At 38.2% G+C, this 23,459-nt stretch overlaps 1 protein-coding gene across 2 annotated transcripts; it reads left to right on the top strand.

The window, feature by feature from the left end:
* Window positions 1–21,384: 21,384 nt before the first annotated feature.
* On the top strand, window positions 21,385–22,479 carry LOC135440989 (kallikrein-13). Of its 2 annotated transcripts, none has more exons than XM_064700419.1 (3): window positions 21,385–21,501; window positions 21,566–22,179; window positions 22,233–22,479. In XM_064700419.1, the coding sequence occupies exons 1-3, from the start codon at window positions 21,420–21,422 to the stop codon at window positions 22,416–22,418; spliced, it is 882 nt and encodes a 293-aa protein (XP_064556489.1). In that variant the 5' UTR covers window positions 21,385–21,419; the 3' UTR covers window positions 22,419–22,479. The 2 variants fall into 2 exon arrangements, with proteins under 2 accessions (XP_064556489.1, XP_064556490.1); XM_064700420.1 differs by having other exon boundaries at window positions 21,400–21,501; window positions 21,556–22,179; window positions 22,233–22,478.
* The last annotated feature ends 980 nt before the right edge of the window (window positions 22,480–23,459 follow it).

The raw sequence follows: 23,459 nt of genomic DNA, 5'->3' as shown, positions 1-23,459 counted from the left end.
GTTCGCTCCTGGTTCTATCAACTAGTTCCATTGGCAGATTAATTTATTTGCTCTTTAACTTTCAACCTATCTGGTAGCCCTAAGATAGTCTAATTACTTTCTCTTCTCGCCCTTGCCTGAACTGTAATTAACCCATGTTTCCATCTAACTACCAGATTATTAAAGCACATTTGTGTGACAGCCCTTCCACCTAACTTCATTCAAATGTTAACTTCCTGCCCTCCCCCAATATATTCACTTTTTTGGCGCATGTTCATCAGCAAAGTGTCAAAATTGAAATTTAAAAATGTCAAAAAAGCTGACACGTACCCACGTTTACAATCCAGATGCGATTTCATATGTGAATGATGTCATGCATGAATAACTGATAACAAAATATTGACAAAGAGTTCACTGTAAATGCAAAAAGTCTAGGGTAGAAAATTTTGTAGGTCTTCAATTTGCATTTAATAATTTCAGATATATGCATAGATATTTTAAGCATTTTGTATGCGAAGAAATTTGTACATTTGTTTGTTTTTCAATGAACCAAATTTGTATTGTATCAGATAAGAATAAGAAAGCGAAGAGTGCCCTTTTGAAATGCTTAACAATGCAAGCATATTTTCACAAATTTAACTTTAAAATATATTTAAATACTTACATTCAGACATATATATATAAATTCTATAAAATTTCCAAGTTTGTTTTTCACAGAATAGGTAACTACACTAAGCTGAAGACAATTGTGTCTCACTGTACCAATATACCACCACACTTTGTGCCCCACACCGCCTACTAATAAACCACCAAATATTTCCATCAGTTCTGAAAGCTCATAAAAGTCAGTTATTAAAGAAAAATGGGCATAATTTTGTGAGGTAGTTTACAGCACTGGCGACTAACGAGTACTAATGGAGCTGGCGCCCAGCGAGTAGACCATTTGCAAATTGCCGAAAATTGTTGGCCAGCTGCGTCACGTTGTCCAATAAGGTGGGCGGGATTTTTCAATTAGCCTAAAACCAGCTGACAAAAAGGCTGAAAAGCTGGTGACCAAAATATTTAATACCTTTTATCCAGCCTCATAATTCGCATAATGACAAAAAGTCTCATTTGGTAATTTATGCAGTGGGTGGCATGGAATCAACCCCAGCCACATTTAGCTGACCAGCCGGATGCACTTCAACTTTCCACCCTGTTGCGTACAATCAAACGTGTGGCAGGTGAGAGGCGGGGCGGGGCGGGGCGAGTGAAAGAGGACACCCGCCGGCACACGACAGCCGTCATCGTCGTCGTTGTCGTCGTCGTCGTCGAATTGTTGCAAAAGTGCGAAACCGCAAATGTTAAGCGCAACACAGAAGTCAATGCCACCCCACCACCCAAACAAACCCACCGACAAACCGCAAATGCCGTCGACCCACTCGATGCATCGTCGACAAAGCTCTTCAATTTGCTTGCCATCTATTATGGCAGCTCATTGTGGGATTACCGACCCACAACCACTGAGCAACCACTAAGCGTAGTTGGGCCGCGTTGTCGTTGGCGTTAACATTGACGTTGGCTGTGGCAGAGGCAGGAGCCGGGGCAGCAGGCAGGGGCGTTCAGCAATTGCTAATAAAAAGGGTGGAAAATCCACTTTGCTATGGCATTTGATTTTGATTTTTCTCTCTGTTTGTCCATTGACTCTTGGGACTTGAACGCGGTTTGACAGCAGCAACAGCAGCAGGGGAACAATGGGGGAGATTTGGGAGATACATTTCGCCTGCTGACTTTAGATGTCATCGGATAAGCATAGGTTCGCGTACAACCAGCCAGGTAAGTTTCGGAGGAATGGGAGAAATACTGTCATAAATAGTTATAAATTAAAATTGATCGTTAAAGGCAATTATGTATATAAAATATGTTACTATGCTAAAAAATACTATAACTGCCTCATAGTAACTCTAACAAGGTCACAAAAAACTTTTTGGCAGCCCTAAAAGTGGAAAAATATGAATTTTTAATCAGTCGGACAATGGGCGAAAAAACACTATAAAATACTCAAAGTACAAATAAAAAACACAAAAAGTCAACATCTTTAGGAATGGGAAAGATATTTGAATACACTTAAGATATTAAAACAAGTAAAAGAGTTGTATTTTAAATACTAAAACTATTTGTAGAATTGACATTTGGCAATTGCACAAAATACTATGAGGCAACTTTAAATGGAAAACTATTTTTGTAGTCAGTCTAAAAATGGTCAGTCTAAAAATGTATACATAAATATGTACATAAATATAAAATGCATTAAAACGATCTTAAAACTCTATAATTTTATGTTTTACACAACACTTTTGTATACTACTGTACTATATTATAATTAATGGCATTCAGATGAAGATTTAGTGAATAAAGTTTCAGTAAAGAATCGTAGACTCGATCTGAAACTGAAACCTAACCCAATAAACAAACTAACTAGAAAAGCTAATTCATCAGCACAAAGTTAAGCGGCTTCTGGTCGGGGCGGGTGATGGGCATTTGGAAGGACGTTTGAACAATGAATGAATGGCATCCAGCTGAGTGAGTTCGTCTGTGCAGGTCTTTACAGGATTACACTCGATTACAGGATACATTACAAGCGACGACGGGTGGGCGACGGTTAGGCAACAGCAATAGGTAGCCAACACCCGCTGGGAATGATCAATCAATTCGCATCAAATTTGATTTTATCCAACTGACTGGATCGAATCCGTGTGTTGCGGCGTGGAAACGGGGAAACGCGGGATTGTATTATTATGATTATTGCATTGCGCTTGATGTGGAAAATGGAAGCCATGTTAATTATGAAATTGCGCTTTGGTTTTCGGTTCGACCAAGCTGCAATTAACCACTAAAAACTGGACGGCAAGCCGAAGCGATTGTCCGGCAAACAAATCATTTTGTGTGCAGCGATATGAATAAACAAAAAAAAAATACATGAAAACACAAACACAGCCCATAGACATTTTGATTTGGCTTTTCGTCTGGACTTAATGAAAAACGGAAATGCCACTTGTTTTATGTTCTCATTCAACATCCTCGTGAATGCCCCGCCGCAAAAGCTTTTGCTTTTTGCGAAAGATTACAACTGGGCATGGGCGGGCTTATGACGTGGGTAGCTTACTGTTTGCTTATGTACTTTGTTTTTAGCGATTAATTAATGCAATTAATCTGCAGCTGGATTCGTGACTTGAGGCCTGAGCCTGTTGCCTTTCAGTTTTGATGAAATTGTTTGTGCGCATTTCTGTGTATTCCCCTGAAACAGACCCTGACCAGCCAAACATGTGCCTGGCAAAGATTAAGTTGAGCTTATTGCTAATAAAGAAATTTATTAAGGCGCAACGCAAGTGTATACATACATTAATATACCAAGCAACAAGAAATTAATTAGCTAATTAAGACATAGCCAGACAGTAGAAAAAATTAAAAACTATCCTCAAGGGCAAAGTCTAGTTATATTTACATTACAGCACAGTTAGGGATTATCTTGAGCAAAACAAAAATAATCCCTAACAAAGGTACCCACATAAAGGAACCCACAGGCTACTGCCTAAGGATGCAAAATAAATTTATTTTAATTTCAAATATTGCCATTTTTATCGGCATTATCATAATGTGATCAGCTGTAATATTGATAATCAACTGAGTAGCAACTGTGTAAGCAACGCATCTATGATTTTATATCTGACTACGACTTGTTATCTTAAAAATAATTAATTATTTAGCTCTTAAATCTAGCAAATATATATGTATTGTATAGAACGCCAGGAACTTAAAATTTCTTCGTTTCTAAAAAAAAAATGTTTGAAATTTCGCATAATTTAATTTAATCCAAAGTTCTTCTTATATATATTTAATCTATTTATTTATTCATTTTATGATATACTATACATAACTAGCGGGTATAACCCGGCCTTGCCCGTGGCACGTATGTTATCAGACGGTAAACAAACAACTTTCATACAACGTTTTCCACCAATTTACCACTGCTACGAGTGGAATTTCCCAAATCGCTGAAATACGTATTCATTACATTCTTATGTAGGGTTTGAAAATAAGTTTGAAGCAAATCGGACACAACTTAAAACTTCGACAAAAAATCTTTGAGTCGCAATCCATCCGAAAAAGTTTGGATCCTGCGAAAAGTGGTAAACACGTCTCAAATGATTTTTCTTATAGATCTCTGGGAATTAATTTGAGCGCGAAACGTCACCCACCAAATCTTTGACCTCCATTTCCACCAAGGAGGCATGGATTTTCCTAAAAGTGTGAAACACCCCTCAAATGAGTTTGAACATAGATCTTTGAAAATTAGTTTGGGGCCGATCGGATCGTAAACAAAAAACTTTCATACAACCGTTTTCCGCCGATTTACCACTGTTTCGGGTGGAATTTCCCAAATCGCTGAAATACGTATTTATTACATTCTTATGTAGAGCTTTGAAAATAAGTTTGAAGCAAATCGGACACAACTTAAAACTTCGACAAAAAATCTTTGAGTCGCATTCCATCCGAAAAAGTTTGGATTCTGCGAAAAGTGGGAAACACGTCCCAAATGATTTTTCTTATAGATCTCTGGGAACTAATTTGAGCGTGAAACGTCACCCACCAAATCTTTGACCTCCATTTCCACCAAGGAGGCATGGATTTTCCGAAAAGTGTGAAACACCCCTCAAATGATTTTGAACAAAGATCTTTGAAAATAAGTTTGAGGCCGATCGGATTTTAAACAAAAAAGTTACATACAAACGTTTTTCGCGATTTTTCCACACTTGCGGGTGGAATTTCCGGAAACCCCGTCTTAACGTGCACCTACATCACATAAGGTAACTACAGTGAAAATTTCAGCTTCCTAGCTGTTATGGTTTGGGCTGTGCGTTGGTCACCAATCAGTCAGTCAGTCAGTCAGGACAAACAGTTTTATATAAAGATAAAAAAGAAATAAGCCACTTAATCACTTTATGAGAACACGAAGTAGCATGTTGATTTACTTCTCGGAATGCATCTATTCTTAACTTCTCTCTTTCCCCTCTCTCTTAACTACTTTCTATATATTCTACTACAGCTTTATTTATCTGTCAAGCCTACTCTAAGTCAGGTTTCTTGGAATGCCTCTATTCTAAGCTTCTCTCTCCTCTGTCTTAAATACTACCTATATAATCCTACTGCAGCTACTACTGCAGCCAAAAATATGCTTAAATCGAGACAGCGAACGGGTCGAGCCTGAAATTCCATTATTCCCTATCCCTAATGCAATCCAAGCATTGAACTGAATCAGTTTCCTAAAAAAATTGCCGAACATAAAAGCTAACCAACCCAATTTTTTTTTTGTAAAAATTCCTTTGCCCAAAGATAAATACATGTTTTTGTGCACAAATCGAATACGAGGTATTCACTTCAGTTTTTAATCAAACCGAACAGAATATATACTCAAGGCATGCAGCATGACAATAATATATTTCCCTATTCGTATGCAGCCCCGCCCATGCCGTTAGCTGTGACAAGAAGTGCCTAAAATGGAGTCGGGTGTGTAATGGCCACAACGATTGTACGAATGGCTTTGATGTATCTGCGGAGCTGTGTGTCGTCAGTCAGTGTCCAGCCGAATCGTTTCGCTGCGAGAATGGCGCCTGCATCAACGACGACTCCTTTTGCAATCATGTGCTCGCGCGAAAAAGGGGAAAAGATGGAAACTTGTTCACTACTATTAAGTGTAGGAGACATTTCGGCCTTTGAGAAAAGCGAACAGATGCCAAAACCGACACCGACCAAGGAAGAGTCTAGTGTGTGGCAGACGGACACCTGTTCCCTGGAAACGAGAGAGGGCAGGCATGTCAAGAATTACTTCTCGGGCTTTGAATTCGGCTCAGCTGATGGTGTGCCAGGCGGCAGCATCGTGGAAGTGAGCTGTAATGAGGGCTATGTGAACTTCGGCTCGACCATCAATAGATGCATGAAAGGGCAATGGCAGCACGAGGTTTACGGTTATGTGCGCCTGTGCAGCCAATAGGATGATATAACCAAGGCACACTATGCGACTCAATGCATCTACTATGGCATTTTGTTGACTTGTAAAGTGATTCGCAATTATTCGGCACAGAATTATTTGTAACCTGCGCGGACGGCTATAAAAGTGCGCTGGAGACTAGTGAACCAGGTGAACATAGCTGCAATGAGCTGGGCACCTGGACAAATGAGGTAAGCAATCCCAAATGTAAGCCCATTTTCGGCATTAAGTCCGCACAACATACTCAACTTTTGCCCTGGACTGTGAGCATATTCCAAAGGAACTCAAACATCGCAGCAATCTATGACTTTAGATGAGCGGGCACCATTGCTTCCGGCTAATTCGTAATCACAGCAGCAGGCTGTCTCACAGATCAATTAAATGGTACGGAGCAACATCTGAACTACAACATTGTTCAGGGCAACCATAGCATCAGCTACAGCTTTAACGAGGATCATGGCTATATTCTACACAACATTAAAAATATACAGCCCATGGGCATGTAAGTATTCCCTTAAATAATTAGCTTAACTAAGCTTAACTCTAGATCTCACATGCTATAGAAATTCGGGCCAAAAATTAGTCTTACTCCAACTGGCAGAAAGGTTTAGCTTTAGCTCTAAAGTCAGACCCATTTGCTTGGCTGACAATCAAATTGAATCAAAAGCTGCGCTCGATATAGAAACTTCAGGTGACTTTCACAAGCATCAGCTGGGTGAGGCTCGGACTTTATTCGTCAACAATAAATATATTTTAACGCATATTGTTATAAACAATACGACTATGTACAATATAAATCAATTTCTATTGCCTATTCAACAGAAAATAAAAAATTCAATCGCTTTAAATTTGATTTAAAAGCGAAAATAAAAGATTTCTTTATCTATATAGAAGCTTTTATATCTATATCTATATCTATATAGAAGTTTTTATATCTATATCTATATCTATATCTATATCTATATCTATATCTATATCTATATCTATATCTGTATCTATATCTATATCTATATCTATATCTATATCTATATCTATATCTATATCTATATCTATATCTATATCTATATCTATATCTATATCTATATCTATATCTATATCTATATCTATATCTATATCTATATCTATATCTATATCTATATCTATATCTATATCTATATCTATATCTATATCTATATCTATATCTATATCTATATCTATATCTATATCTATATCTATATCTATATCTATATCTATATCTATATCTATATCTATATCTATATCTATATCTATATCTATATCTATATCTATATCTATATCTATATCTATATCTATATCTATATCTATATCTATATCTATATCTATATCTATATCTATATCTATATCTATATCTATATCTATATCTATATCTATATCTATATCTATATCTATATCTATATCTATATCTATATCTATATCTATATCTATATCTATATCTATATCTATATCTATATCTATATCTATATCTATATCTATATCTATATCTATATCTATATCTATATCTATATCTATATCTATATCTATATCTATATCTATATCATATCTATATCTATATCAATATCCATATCTAAATCTATATCCATATCTAAATCTATATCTATATCTATCTTTATCTACAACTACTATATCCTCTAACATCTTCTCCTTTCCCTTTAGTTTGACTCATAGCCATCTACTTTAAAATTGCGATCCCAAAAGAAGCCGCAGTTCATCGCAACTCATTTCGAATTGGCCAGTCATTATGGCTCGTAGTATCTATTAGCACTTGAACAAATTACCATATTAATTGCTACTAATTAAAAATACATTAAAACAGAGAGCTCAGGCCGTATCAGAGGCGGAATCGGACTCGGGGAGTCTGGCAATTTATTATGCTTTGTCATCTCTGTGTCGCCAGGACCAAATGTGCAAAATGATAATAATAAACATTTTCATATTCATTTTCATAATGCTACGATATCAATGAGTTCATAAAGAGCCACCGTCCGCACTGTGTACTTTCAATTAAAAGCCAACTTTCAGCCATAATTCAAAAACTAAAATATGCAAAACGAGTTTTGCGGCGAAAGTTTCAATCGCATCGATTTGCATAGACCGAGGGGGTGTCAAGTGTATCTGCACATAAGGATGTGAACCAATGTATATACATATATTCATTCCTTTCCACCACCCAACCAGGTGCACCTGTAACATCTGCGCTCCACCGCAAATTTCGCTATTCATGCCATAAATTCCGGCTGTGTGGCACATTAATTAATTTGCTTTGCGGCATTTCAAAAGGATTATTTACCGCTCATTTCTGATGAGAGTGTGTGTGCGAGTGTATGGGTGCGTGTGTGTGTGCTAGTCAATAGGCTTAAGTTAGGAGAGTGTGTGCGTGTGTGTATACTTATGTATGTGTGTGGCATATATGTCCACATACAAAGGTATTTAAATATAAAAGCTGTCAATACAAATTACATACATATATAAAGTCTGTCTATGGAGAACGCAAATATAATGGACTTATATTTAAACATAAAGAATATTAAATAAATATATATATCAAAAAACACATGAGAGAAATACAAATCAATAAACTTTTCTTTGCGCTTTGATAAAAAAATATATTTCTTTATATTTATTATAAATATACTATTTACTAAAAAAAAAGGATACCTTTCCATAGCCCTCTCATGTGAATGTATTTATTTATATTTATTATGAGTATATTTAACTAAATAAGATTCCTTTGCTACTGGAATTGAACCGTCGACCTCCTTTTTGCTAGTCCAACGCTCAGACGCCTACACAACACTGACTTCACCTTTGCAAAGCACACTTCAATGGGCATGATGTGGATATTGTGGATTTTTTCAATAAATACTTTCACCACAGTTTCCCCTACTTCAATGACCTTGTTGTAGTGCTTGGTTTCGCCTCAAAGGGAAGTTTTGGTAAACATTTTAACTTCGTAGACCGTGAGACCTCAAAATATCGAATTCAATTTTATTTATTTCAGATAAATATTTTGTTTTGTAGGAATGGCCTGACGCAAATAAAATGCAACCGTTCTTGTGCGCGTCACCTTTAGAATGTCGTCGCAGATCATTTTATTTCACCATCGTTCTCATTTTTCTTATGCTCGTGTCAGAGCGAGAGTAAGAGCATCGAATGTTTCGCTCTCTAAGCCTTCGATGTGATTATAGTTATATTTATTAGTGGGACACTTAGTGATATATCACAGTAGAATCTTACATGCTAATTACTACTACAGTTTATCATTTTTAAAATCTTATATAGTAGCTATAAATTAGCTATTTTTTTATGTGGAGTACTATTAAGGATTATGGTAAAAAAATTACTCTCATATTTGATAAGTTTTATATATAATTTCTATCTATCTCTCTTCGATGGTTCTCATCGACAACCTTGCCCACTTTATTTGAAAAGCTTCGCCTTCCGTCATGCAATACTTTCCCTTCTACTCATTATATCTCATTAAAATTTCCCCCGACCGCAGAGCAGCACTCAGTCTCAGCTGCGTGTCGAGAAAGTTTGTGACATTCTAAAATCTAATGAACAAAAATTAATTTGCAATAATAACTCAGCTAACACGAAACGATGGCACAAGCTGCTAACCACCTCAAACCCCAAAGGCCCATCCAATAATCCGACAGCTCCTGTTTCAGCCACTGAAAGAGTTGCGCCGTGTGCCCACAGTCGGGCCAAAGGGAAGGGGACGCGTCGCGATTTCAAAGTGTTTCCGTTTGCAATTTGCATAAAATTCGTTAAAATGTCTAACGGCATTAATGAGCTAGCCGGAGGGGTTTAGAACTTTACCTGTTGCCCGGTAAAATGCCATCGACTGTGCCCAGTGGAGCTCAAGTGTAAATGGATCGCCTTGTGGTATCCGGTAATTGAGTGTAATTAAATCCTGCCCCAAAAAAACACAAATGACAAACACTTTGAGCCTGTGGTTTCTCGGTGGGTGGCATTGTGGTTGCCCGTGGTTGCCTTGTGGTTAGGCGATGCCAAAGCTCAAGCCACAAGCCAAAACATTCCTCAGCCTTAGCCCTCTCAACCCTTTGCCTTTTGTCTTTGTCGCATTTTGTTTTTAATTATGTAGCGTGAATAATTTTTGCTCTTTGTCTCATCTATTTACGAGTCATTGATATTCCTTTTCTATGCTTTAATTAGTGGAAATTCTGATGTAATTAAATACAGTTGGTGCTTAATTCGGTTTTGGAAAAGCGGGAAAAGTGTGCGTACGAAATTGTTTAATGTGCTTTAGTATAGCCATGTAGATTGTATTTCTGATTGGATGGTATAGATGGTTATGTCAGGAAGTAGAAGAAGACATATCCTAGACCATAAAGCATATATATATTCATGATCAGCATCAATAACCGTATTGATATAGCCATGTCTCTCTTCTGGCTTTAAAGCTTTTATAATAAAACTTTACATAGTCTTTCTCTTGTAGATAATACAAATGACAATGATACAATGAAATATGGTAAATACAATATATATTTCTTGTATGAAAAACATTTTTCCTATTAAAAATATGTATGCTCCATATATCTATCTTATTAAAATCGATCCAATATATCATATAGCTTTACAGGATTTATTTTTATATATTATATTGATTCTTTGTGCATGACTTTATTTTTCAAGAGAGCTCCATCAAACACGGCAATTACGAGATTTACTATTCTCCTCTTTAATCGGCAAAACATAAATCCCCATATATTCAAGGGTATTTAAACTTCAAAATATTTTTGTATGCCAACTGATTTTATTTCGAACTTTGCAAAGGATTTCAGATATTCTATATTGTGTTTATTTTAATTAAAATAAATATATATTCACATTTAGTCAGTCGATTACAATTAAAATTTCTGTAAAATCCCTGTGTGTGGTCTTCAATATACCCATATATTTTGTCCGTGGAGTTTCTCTAACTGTAGCAGCAACAAAATGCCACAAACCGCAAAAAGTGAAATACACTTCCAATTTTTGTTTTTTGCATGTTAGCAAAGTTTGTTTTGTCTGGCTTAAAGCGAATTTCTAACACTTTTATTTGCATTGTGTTTTTTGGCCAAATTGTCGCAAGTCGGTTTCTGTTGCTGCGGCTGCTGCTGCTTGTTTTGCTTGCCACAATTTGCGGTGCCAGCAATTTGCAACAACTGCAGCAAGCCGAGATCATTGACGGCGTAGTTCCTCTCACCCCCTGCCCTTCAACTTTGTTGCACACGCTGTTGATTGTTGGCTGATTGAAGCCACCAGGAAAATTGCAGTTGTTGGTTTTATTTTCTTCTTTTTTTTTGTGGGCGCTGCGTGGGTTCTGTGCGACTGATTGCCTTACAATTAATGTTTTTTGTCGGCTGGCGCACAAAAAATTTACATTTAATTTGACTCAACTGCTCGCTTGCCCAATGTCTACGCGTCTAAGGAGGTGCTAATGAATCTACAATCCTGCGTGGGCGCTACAAGAGTTGTTCCAGTTGTTTTCCCACTTTAAAAGAGATCTTAAGTTGTTCAATTAACGAATTACTCAATCAATAGGAAAAATGTTCACGATAGAGAGATCAAGAAGGTTTTTAAAATATATATATAAATAATATACTACCACTAAAAATAGGTAAGACTGCACGACTTGAATATACCCTGAACCCAGTGCAAAGCTGACGATACAAAATTTACACTTTTTTCAATACATATACAAAGCATATACACACACACATACATGCACGCAGCAAGCTGCACACTTTACGCTGCGGTTGTGCTTCTTCTTCCAGTAGCCAATACAATGTATAGGAAATGCATTCTTGAATTACTTCGGTATTTACAGTCCGATCTTAATGAAGGCATAAATGTGGCATACAAATATGTGTATATACCGAATCCCAAGGTTATACATAGCTTTTGTCTCTTCTTCAAAAGGTGGAGAATTCTGGATTTGACTCAACTGGTCCTTTTCTAATTTATTTTCAAATATAATAAGCTATAAATTACGACAAAGTTTTAAAAATTCTTAACTGAAATTCGATTTCTATCGATTTCGTGGAGAGCGACAATAGATGAACCTACGTTCAAAATGTTAAGTATCCAGCATAACACCACTATGGACGCTTGAGGAAGTATACATTTTTAAATCTCTTTCTTCTCCTCTCTTACCCTTCCCCTGCCCCGACTCGAGGTTAGTCATTCGGCTTCCCAAAAATTCTCCCTTCAAAACCGTACGCGAGTAACTATTTTAAATAATTACGAGAAAGAAGTGCTATCTTCGGCACACCGAAGATTTAATACCCTTGCAGACCCAACCTTTTCAAAATGCTCATAGTGCTTTGCCCGTATCTAGGAGCACAGGGAAAATAGTTAATGCCGAGTATAGTTAAGATATCTTGAAAAACAAAACAGGTTTCCATACAACACCTTAATTTTCGACCGATCGTTCCTATGGCAGCTATATGATATAGTAGCCCGATGTGAATAAGATTTTGCATAAGTGGAGGGAGCATAGTAAAACTAATAAATGCCGAATTTGGTCAAGATATCTTGAAAAACAAAAAAAATTCCATACAACAGCATAATTTTCGACCGATCGTTCCTATGGCAGCTATATGATATAGTTGCCCGATCTAATAGGATTTTGCATATATATGGGGAGCGTAGTAAAACTAATAAATACCAAGTTTAGTCAAGATAACTTTATAAACAAAAATGTTTTTCATACAAGAACCTACTTTTCGACCGATCGTTCCTATGGCAGCTATATGATATAGTGGTCCGATCCAGCTGGTTTTGACATATGCAGCTCATATCGTGCAACAGAAAGAGGGATTTCTGCAAAGTTTCATAAAGATAGCTTTAAAACTGAGAGACTAGTTCGCATAGAAACAGACAGACGGACATGGCTATATCAACTCGGCTGTTGATACTGATCAAGAATATATATACTTTATGGGGTCGGAGATGTCTCCTTCTATGCGTTACACATTTCACGACAAAATTATAATACCCTCTGCAAGGGTATAAAAAGAACGCGCGAGAAGCATAGTAGTATCCCCCCTTTGACCCACAGCCCATATTGCCGACGAAGTTGAGCCGGATCCAGCGCGTACTCCACCGAACATGCATTCATCAACATCTGCACGGCTACAATCTAAGGTTGTATGTTACATGTATTTTAATTAAATAAAATATCGACGCGTTCATGCATATAAACGGACGCATAATCATGGCTAGGTCGATTCTACCGATGCTGATCAAGAATATATATGCTTCATGAGATAAAAGAAGTCTACTTTAATAAAAAACTTAAGCTAGATTAATATGCTGCTGCTGACAAAGAATACAAATACTTTACGAGGCCAGAGAAACCAACTACAGTACAAATTTAAAGTTAATTAATATTTAACTATTTTTTTTATAAAAATATTTAATTTAACATTCTACACGTTCCTAATTGCAACGGAGAGCAAAGAGAAAAAACAGATTATGTTATCAGCAGTTGAACGGCGACCATTTATGGTCGCACGGCCGACCTGACCGAATGTTGTAATTAACCTCGGAGTTGGCGAGGGGCAAAACAAGTTGCGACTAATCCTGAATTATTATTTGCCATAGTCAGGCCAAAGACAAGCAAATGGTTTATTTTCAATTTATGGCACGAAAGGGTTGCCCCAGCGAGCGGGGCCAGATGTGAGGTCAACCCCCTTGGCAATGTTTCCAAATCATTTGCATATGAATTTTTGGGCACTCGCCCTTTTGCCTAGTTGAGCATTCAAATTACTGTTATTATTATTTTCACTCATATGCCACTCGTCCGGGTGGGTTTGAGGGTTTCGTTGGCTGAGTGGAGGGGAACGGGGGCGGTTTTGGGCAACCATTAAAATCCGGCACGACCTTTGCGCTGCGGCGATGCGCTTGGCGCACTTCCGTTGGCTTTTAATTCTATTAGACGAGGCCACAAGGCTCGTCGCTTATCGCTGCCGGCACACATGTCGCCCGCCGCCTCCATCAAACCCAACTGTTGGCAGCGCCCTCTGGCGGTGGGGCAACAGTTCGAGGCGCGTAAAAGGTTAAAATTATAATTTGCGGCTTCTGCGTGGCACTTTATTACGCAACTTTTTGGCATTTGCAGTCAACACGAGTCGACACGCTTAATTTCTTGGCCGCCTTTTCATAACATTTGTTCTACATCATGTATTATACATAGCCAGGGAGTTGTGCTGAGGGACGGGAGGCTGGGCTTTGTTTGCCCGCCGTGTTCTCCAAAAACAAAAGAACATTTTTAATGGCTCTACGTGGGCGCTTATCAACCTCGGATATCCTTGACGCAGTTGCCACAAAACAAATAAAGGTTAGTTACGACATTCTCGAGGTTTTGGTTGCGGTTTTGGTTCCCCCCCCCCCCCTCAACTTTATTTGTTTGCCTTTACTTTACACCTAAGCGGCAAAGTTTCGCACTGCTCGGTGGGATAAACGAGCGATAAGCCCCGTTTGAATTATTTCGTTAGCTGCCAAAATTGTTTATCCTTCTGTTCGCCAAATACAGGTATCCCCTTATTTAGTATGTGCAAAATATGCAAACAGGTTATTTGGGTTATTTTGGTAAAATGCGCACAGAAAAGGTTTACATATACAGCTGTACTTAAAGATAAACACGCAACTGCTCTGCCTTAATTACTTGGAAGCTTTAGAGGCAGAATAACACTTATATTGACCCTAGAAAATATATATAACTATGGAAAAGTGACGAAAAAAAAGTACTTTGTGAAATAATTTCTCTAATTTTCCAAATATAAATGATAAATAAATAAAATCAAGGAATACGTTTCAAATTGTAACCCAAATACGCTCTCAAAAGCTAATCAGAAAGAAGTAAAAAATGAATATCTGCTAAATTAACATTTAAGCCCAAAATATTATCGTTTTCCATCAGCAAAGCAACCTAATCCATTTACTGATCTATTATATATTAAAAATGCTACTACCCAACTATTTTCTATGTAAATGCAAATAAAATATATTATGGGATATATAAGGATACAAGGATATTAATAAGCTACAAACAATAAGAAGGGTGTAAGACATTCGAGAACTCGGAACGTTTAAATTATGTTCAAAGGAATTAAGCTTCCATAATATGTGAGATACGAACAAATATTATTACGTATTTGCTATGCTAACTGTACTTTTTTTATTGCTTCACGCTTGCAATTCTCAACAAGTTCAAGCTTCAAAAATGGGAAAAGGCGATTGCAGTCGTAGAGTCGAAAGCTTAGTCTGCTAATGATAGAACTGAAAGGTTCTAGAAATAGCTTGCAATTTTTTTACCTTTATACCTTGTTATTTGTTAAACTCGAGCTCGTCAGCTTTATACTTTTAATTTATACTAAATACCAGTTGTCATTATTGAAACGGAACTTTAACTGGACTAAAAAGAATCTACTCAAATGGTCATTCATTGAGAATGTGGCGAATATTTAGTTCCTACTTTCTATATTGCCCTCTAGCACCTATTAGCCTAAGCTCATTTCGAACAGTTACAGATAATCTTATAAATACCCGCAGTTGTACAAAGATATTTAAATGATTTGATGCCTCTCCTTCCGAATTACACCCACACTTTTCTGGTTAAATGGGATGCAAACAAGCTCAAGCCTTGGCCACACCCATTGCGAAAAAAAATATAACAAATTGTCAACACACAAGATGGCATTTAATCTTCAACAAATTGTGAGCCACTTGTACAGACAGCTTAAATAAATACAGTTGGCAGGCAGCACCACCTGCACCACCACCACCACCACGAGCAGCAGCTCGCCCGACCCCGCTTGTCCACAATTTCGCCTGGCAATCTATCAAGCGGGGCGCACTCTGAGTCGTACGCAGCGTGTTATGCGGAAATTTGTGAAAATCTCTTTGGGGTTTTTATTTTTTTTATTTTCTTATTTTCCACTTTTCTTGTAGTCATGTGAAATTTGCATTTTAAGTCAATAAATTCACTTTGCATACGCACACACGTTGACTGGAAGCCAAAACATGCGCCGTGTTGTGCTCTATAAATCTGTGCGAATCGTCGTCTACTCTCCCGGACTGACTCTGGAGGGGCGTGGCGCGGGGTGTTGTCTTAGCGGCTTAGCCTTCAGCCTGCGGCCAACTTGAGTCTGGCTACTGACTTGCAACTGCCTCCGCTCCCTCCTCCCCCCTTTATTACAAGATTACTGCAAGTGCGAGTGGGTAAATAACTGAGAACCGAGTGCTGAGAATTGCGACTGCCGTCGCCTTTTGTCGCTTTGGCAGTGCTTAAGGCGATATTTGCGTTATTTACGATTATTTACAATTTAAAATTTACATGTGCCAAGTAGTCCCCGCCCACCCTTGCACTCCTCCCCCAGCACTGGCTTTCTGTAGCCAAGATGTTGTACATCCTTCGGCTTGTATCTTGATATGTTGATTTTTATTTATATCACAATTACTCGGCTGTAACTACGGATTTGTTGTGCTTTACAGTGGGTAAGCGATTCGATTTCAGTTTTGGCAACTAGGTAGCATAGTTGAGTTGGTCTTAAAATTTGTTAAAAAATTTAGATGGAACAAGGAAATATTTGGAAAATGGCAATTGTGTGCTACTAAATACTGTATTGAAACTGTAGAATTGGATTTGAACCAGCAACCACATTTTTTCTCTCCCATAGTTCTATTTTTGATCTTCTGGCCATCCGCAAGAAAGTGAAAAGCTACTAAGTAGTGCACTGAAACTGTGAAATAGGATTTGAACCAGCAACCTTATTTTTTCCTTGTGGAATGGAATTTGAACCAGTAACTTTATTTATCTCTGCCAGTTCTATTTTAGCATTCTATTTTTGATCACCATGCCAGATAAATCAGGATTTGAGCCACCAACCATGCCTGATAAATCAGGATTTGAGCCACCAACCTAAGAGTTGAATATAATAATTATATTAATGGATCTATAATATTATAATCCTCATTGGATTATAATGATAATGATATAATGATATATTTAAATTCCATTAAGATGTCTGCATAAATACAAATACCCATATTTTAAGAGTTTGATAAACTATATAATATTGTTTTCCTTTCTTTTTTTTTTTTGGTAGAACTGACTACGCCCAAAAGTTTATTGGCAACCAGTTTGAACAATTTTCACTACGCGCTCCGCAAATTTATACAGTGGTGCGATATTTGGCCGGCGGCATTTGGATAATCGAAGCCCGCGCTGCACCGCAGAAACTTCTGTGCGACTGCAACCGCTGAAGAGGAAACCAGGCTCAACAAGCAGCCAACAGCAAGCAACCACAACAGCAGTCAGCATCACAGTTTGGCATCTTTTTGAGGCAACTAATTGAATTATTAGCGGCTGCAGCCAGTGGTTGGGCTGCGGTTGTTGTTGGGTCTGCAGCCGCTTCGTCTGCCCCGTTGTGTGCACATTGAAATTATTGTTGGTGGTTGACAAGGATCAGCGCCGACGCCTTATTTGTGTTCATGCTCATTGCAGCCACAGCCGCTTCCCTCTATCCGGACCAACTGCTGCTGCCCTTGGGCAATGGGTGGACCAAGCTCTAACAAGCGGGTGTTGGCCACGTTGCAGCCCAGTTGGATTTTTTTTAGGGAATGGGCATTTGGTTTGCTGTTGCCGCCGGCTGGCGACATGTGCACACGTATTGTTCTTGTAAATCATTGATTAATTCTTACTCTTTTTGCATATGATTAGAGAAAGTTATGGGCAGAGATTTGAATGCGGATTCCAATTGGGTTTGCCGAGCAATGCAAAATTAAATTACGGCCACAACCCTTGGTTAAACTAAAGGACTAAGTGGGTGGAAGAACTATTTTTGAAGTGCTGCACATTTGATACACTTTAATATTTCTACCTATATGATATGGTAGTATTATGCTGATGATATCATCTTACATGTTATAAGTAAGGGAATAATAAGTTTAGTCCGAATTTCGTTAAAAGGAAAATAGTTGTTTATACAAAAGTTCATAGTTCCAAGATCGGGCGATATCATTCGGCTGACTTTAGTATATATACTACTTCATAGAGACAACTTCAAAATTGACCAAGTTGACATAGTTAGCTAGATGGATAGACATGTCCAAATCCACCGAGCCCTGCTTGATTAGCTCTATAGCTTCGAAAGTGTCGCTTGCAATGCGTTACACATCTCGTATTAAAATTATAATGCCCTTCAGCAGGATATACACTACCCCATGTTGTAATACATGTCCGTACAACCCTTTGTTATCAACAATCAAAGTCCAAACTGGGATATGAGACACACACGCACACTTCCCTGACACTCTGACACTCTGCTCTGGCATCAGGCAAATGTCACGCATGTCACGAGGACCAAACAATGGCCAGATATAATCAGCATGTCTTGCAGGACTACAGATCTTGACACTTTAGCAGTTTCTATAAGAAATATGTATATGAAAAACTGAAACTTTCAAATGGAAAAACTTGCATATCTGTTGGCCAAGTTTGCGCTGGCATTGTATAAACTTTTGCCTATAAACTTTGAACTCCGGAGTTTTCATCGAGCAGTTGACACCAGTTGGACTGAGCAGAAGACTACTGTTTGGGTATATATCTACATGTATATAGAAACTCCCATAAGTGGAGCACACTCAGACCAGTAAATGGCCTGCGCTTCCGCACAATTAGTTCGTTCCAATTGTGCGCCTTTGGGTGTCTGGAGAAATATTTAGGAGAGAAAAAAAAAATGGAAAACCCATTTTTAAGCTAGCAATTTGCAAGGTGTTAGACTTAAGAGCAGGCCGGAGGAGGGACGGGTAGCTGGCTCGGCAGACAAAAACAAATCACTTAGCCTTAATGGCTTATGAAGGCAGCGCATTTAACCAAAAAACCTCAAGCAGTTAAGCGAAGCGACAGTGGGCGACGATGGTAAGCCAAGGGAAGGCAGCAGGATGGGTTGGACCAGAAGGAGGAAGTGGAGGATGAGGTGCAGCCGGAGAAGCTGTCAAATGGTTGTCTTTACCCGCAGCTCACACATAAAACTGGAACATTGCACGCTGCTGGCGCTGAAGGCGTTGGGCATGAGATGGAGATGAGATGTGAGAACTGAGACCTGAGACTGCGACTGAAACTGCGTCTACAGCGCGCATAATGGGCGACCCAATTAGGCAAAGTGAGTGTTGGTGCAATGCATATGAACCATAAAACAATTGAACAATGTGCTGGCAACAATTAACAAACATGCGCAATGACAATCAAAAGGATAAAGACCTGCAGAGCCTGGGTAGAGAAATTGAAGCAAACGCAGGAAAAATATACATACATGTGTGTGTAAATATTTACATAAGTTAGATTTAAGTTAGATAAACCACACTCTTTTTAAAATAAACCCTGCTGCTGTTAAGCTTTTCGGTTTATCAACCATAAATAATTTGAAAACAAAATTAATATAATTGAAAGTACCTAAATATCGTAAAATGTTATAATAATATTATCAAAATTCTGCTGCGGCTAAGCTTTCTATATATACATATATATATAAGAGTGGCTTATGTGTGTGAGCATCGAGCTAGCAAGAGAGAGGTCGCTGGTTCAAATGCGAATGCAAAAACACGTTGTGGCCTTTTAAGTATCCGCTCAACAGCTGTGTACCTTTCAGAATTTGGTGCGAAACACACAAGCAATTTTGATACCACTTCCATTTATAGCATTATTCATGTAAGCCGAGCAAAGCCGGGTAATTTTTTCTAATAAAATATACAAATAAAACTAAGATATTTTTTTGAAAATGCTTGTATCTTAGGTTTGTGGGCTATTAAATCTGTTCAAGCCTCGGTTAATAATTTGAAATAAAAAAAGTAATTCGATTTCCAATCCTTAGTGAATATCTATATATAATTGAATTTTCCGATGCATATAAACTTTATCAAGCCTTAAGCCAAGAACTAGAACTAGAACCTAGAACTTATGATCTTTACAAATCTGGATAGCTACATGCGAGATAAGTCCAACCTTTTCCCCTTCCTAATTCGATTAGCTAAAAGCTTTAGTTAATATTGAAAGCATAAGCTTAGTCGATAAATTGCGCACAGCTGTCAGTCATTCGTTTATTAGATTTGTCAATGCAACAGTTTTTTGTCAAGTGGCTGCCATTCGGTGCTGGTCATAAAAATCATCGGAATTGCAAATAGATTGAGCAAAAAAAACAACTTTGGCCGGAACAAATTTTGGCGTCACATGCAGGCGTTGCGTATAAATTAGAGTGGCCATTGTGTGTGGCATCTTAAATGTCAAAAGTGATACCCCTCGCCCTGCACCCGGCGCCCTGCGGCCTGCACCCTCGCCTTTGGCTAGTGCACCTGAAGCGCTTCAACTTTGACTCAAAGCGCTGGCAAAACAATAAATTTCCCTTTGGCAGCCATTGACTGAGGGCAAAAAGAAGGCGCAGCTTCAAACCTGACCAAAGCCCTTACACAACAGACACACACAAAGCTCTGCATGTGGGGGCTGGGCAAGAAAAATGATGACCACAATGCCCTGGCAACTGGACGCACGGCTGAACATGAGGGCATAAAAAAAAGGAGGAGAACTGTTAAGGAACAACTTCTGGGCTAATAAAAAAAAGAATCAAAAGGCAAAACCAAGGGAAAAACATGCGGAAAAACCTGTTCCAAATGCATTTGGCCATTATGTCCTAGCTGGAGGGGGTGTTTAAGCGGAAAAGGTAAGTGATGCTGGCGTTGGGTGGGGGATGGGCTTTTAGTCAATATCTCAGGCTATGCTGCAATTTTTCTTCATTTTTTTGGTTTTTGTCACCCAGCATGGAACTCAGGCGGAAGTTAAGCTGTTGTTTATGTGTCATCGTAAATCATGTTCAATGTACACGAAACAATTCCACGTAAGTGGATAATGGAAACTCTCATAGACTAGTTGGCTTTAGTTGGGGTAGTTAGTTTTATGTAGTTGTTGATGGAAGCAGTTCACAACACGCAGCTCTTTAAGAGCTTAACAGCAACAAATTGCTTAATATAAAAATTTTCAGCATTGTACAACAAATATAATCGAAACTTAAATTTTTATGGTTACAATGCTATCATATGTATTCCTTGAAAGACCAACACGAAGTTAAACGATCGAACGATTGTGCCCCTACATGAACTTGTCACGAATTGCGCAATCAATTTTCGTACCAATTGCATTTACAGCATTAGCATTCTTCATTCGATCCGCGCGACGCCTGGTAATTTCCTTTAATATACTTATATATCTATATAATGATATTAAATGGCTGCAAATTGCATTTCATGGTCAATTCGTTCTACATAAAACCACTATTTAAAGGCGCTTGCAAAATGTGTAAAATAAAGCAGCGCAACTTCGACGTTAACCATGTGCTACCGCCGTCTCCTTACAATTTTTCTCATCATGCCTCTATTTTTGAGAACGGCATCGAAGGGGGCCAACAGCAAGGGTACATAAGAAATGAAATTGAATAAAATTGTGGAAAACTAAATGCATAATGAAGACTTTCTTAGCTAGCTTGGAGGGGTTATCCAAAACGGCAGCGCCTAATGCGCTGCCTAATGCTGAATTTAAAACACTTTCGGCCGATGCGCCAAACCCTATACCATATCCATTTGTAGCATCCATACAGATGGTGGAGAATGGAAAGTACAAGCATCTTTGTGGCGGCGTCATACTGGATAACGAATTTGTGTTAACGGCAGCCCACTGTAATTTGAAGCCTCGCCAACTGTTTGCCAAAGATTTACTTGTGGGCGCTGGCTCCAATCTGTTGTTCGATACGAAAGCCCAACGTTTTCAAGTACGGTCCATTAAAAAGCATCCGGAGTTCAAGCCGCTTTATGGCCATGATATTCTACTGCTGCAGTTGGCAACTCCAATACCTATCGATAACATTCGATTCGCTGCTATCGATTTTAGGAATTCCACCAGCAGAAAGGACGGCAATTTAAATTCAATGCTACTCGGCTGGGGCCGCACGACGCCCAACATGCCCAAGCAACTAGAAGTTGTGCCTTTTCGTACCATTTCCGATGAAATGTGTTTTCTTAAATATAAATTTAAGTATTTAACACGATCGGAAATTTGTGCTGTGAACACAGATGGACCTCGGGGAGCCTGCGATGTACGTATTTGTATCTGAGTTGTGTGCGGATAAAATATTGGAATTCTTTACAGGGTGACTCGGGCGGACCTTTAGTGGATGCAATGCAACATACGGTATATGGCCTGCTCTCATACGGTCGTAAGCCATGCGAGACGGGCAAACCCTTTGCCTTTACACGAATCAGCATCTATGTCAACTGGATTGAGGAACAAATGAGATCAATGAGAAAACTGAATAATATGAATGCTTTAAGATAGATATACAAATCTCTCTCTCTCTCTCTCTCTCTCTCTCTCTCTCTCTCTCTCTCTCTCTCTCTCTCTCTCTCTCTCTCTCTCTCTCTCTCTCTGTTCTTTTTCTTAATATATGCAGCATTATTCCCACTTGACGTTTTTCGAAAGTAAAAAAAATGCAAATAAAAGAAGTCACTTAAAAAATAATGCCGCCCACCTTGGGCAAGTGCCACGGGATATCCACAGCAAAAAATAAAATAAAAAATGTGTTAATGTGCCGAGCCGCAACGCTTTTAGAATTCATGTCACTTTTATAAGGTAACAGATTCACGCGCGATTGTCACTTACGCTGATTTCCGGAACAGGCCCCCAGAGAGGACCCCCCCTGAACAATTGAGCCTGATGGTGTGGGGCGTTGCCCCCAACCAGGCCCAGGCACACACAAATGACAGTTACGTGTGCGGGTATTCCATTTCTTCCAACTGCTTTTGTTTTGTGTGCCCTGTACTAAAGGTATTAAGGGAATTGTGTTTTCGGGTCTAGTATGTGAAAAAGTTCTGACATTTTCAGTAGTAGAAGAAAATGCTAAGAGAGATACAAATGCTAATTAACTGCTAACTAATGAGAGATTTTCTGTCAATATGATAATGATAATACTAATACTAATACGAATGATAATGCTAATACTAATGCTAATGATATTGCTATTTCTATTGATAATGCTATTGCTATTGCTATTGCTACTGATAATGACAATGATAATGATATATAAACAATCAGTCGATCTAGCCTTTTGTGTGAACGTGTCGATCTCGGAAACGACAAAAACAAGGAAACTTAAAGTTTGATAACGAATTATTAATTCCTGTTCAATGTCGATTAAGGCTTTCACATTTTTGTATCTTAAAATAAAATGATATTATCTGTTTAAGAAACTAAACTGAGCTAAATTGAAAATTATTTCAGACTTAAGCTTTACCAAAAATTTGTTATAAATACTTTTTAAAACGTATATGTTTTACAAATATTTACTTTGGCTGGAACAGCTGCAATTGGGAACTGCGT

Source organism: Drosophila montana, unplaced genomic scaffold, assembly GCF_035044405.1.
Source record: "Drosophila montana isolate Dmon_TW-CO22-7 unplaced genomic scaffold, ASM3504440v1 contig_1761_1, whole genome shotgun sequence".
NCBI classification, from domain to species: Eukaryota; Metazoa; Arthropoda; class Insecta; order Diptera; family Drosophilidae; genus Drosophila; species Drosophila montana.
This window is presented reverse-complemented; position numbering and strand designations above follow the sequence as displayed.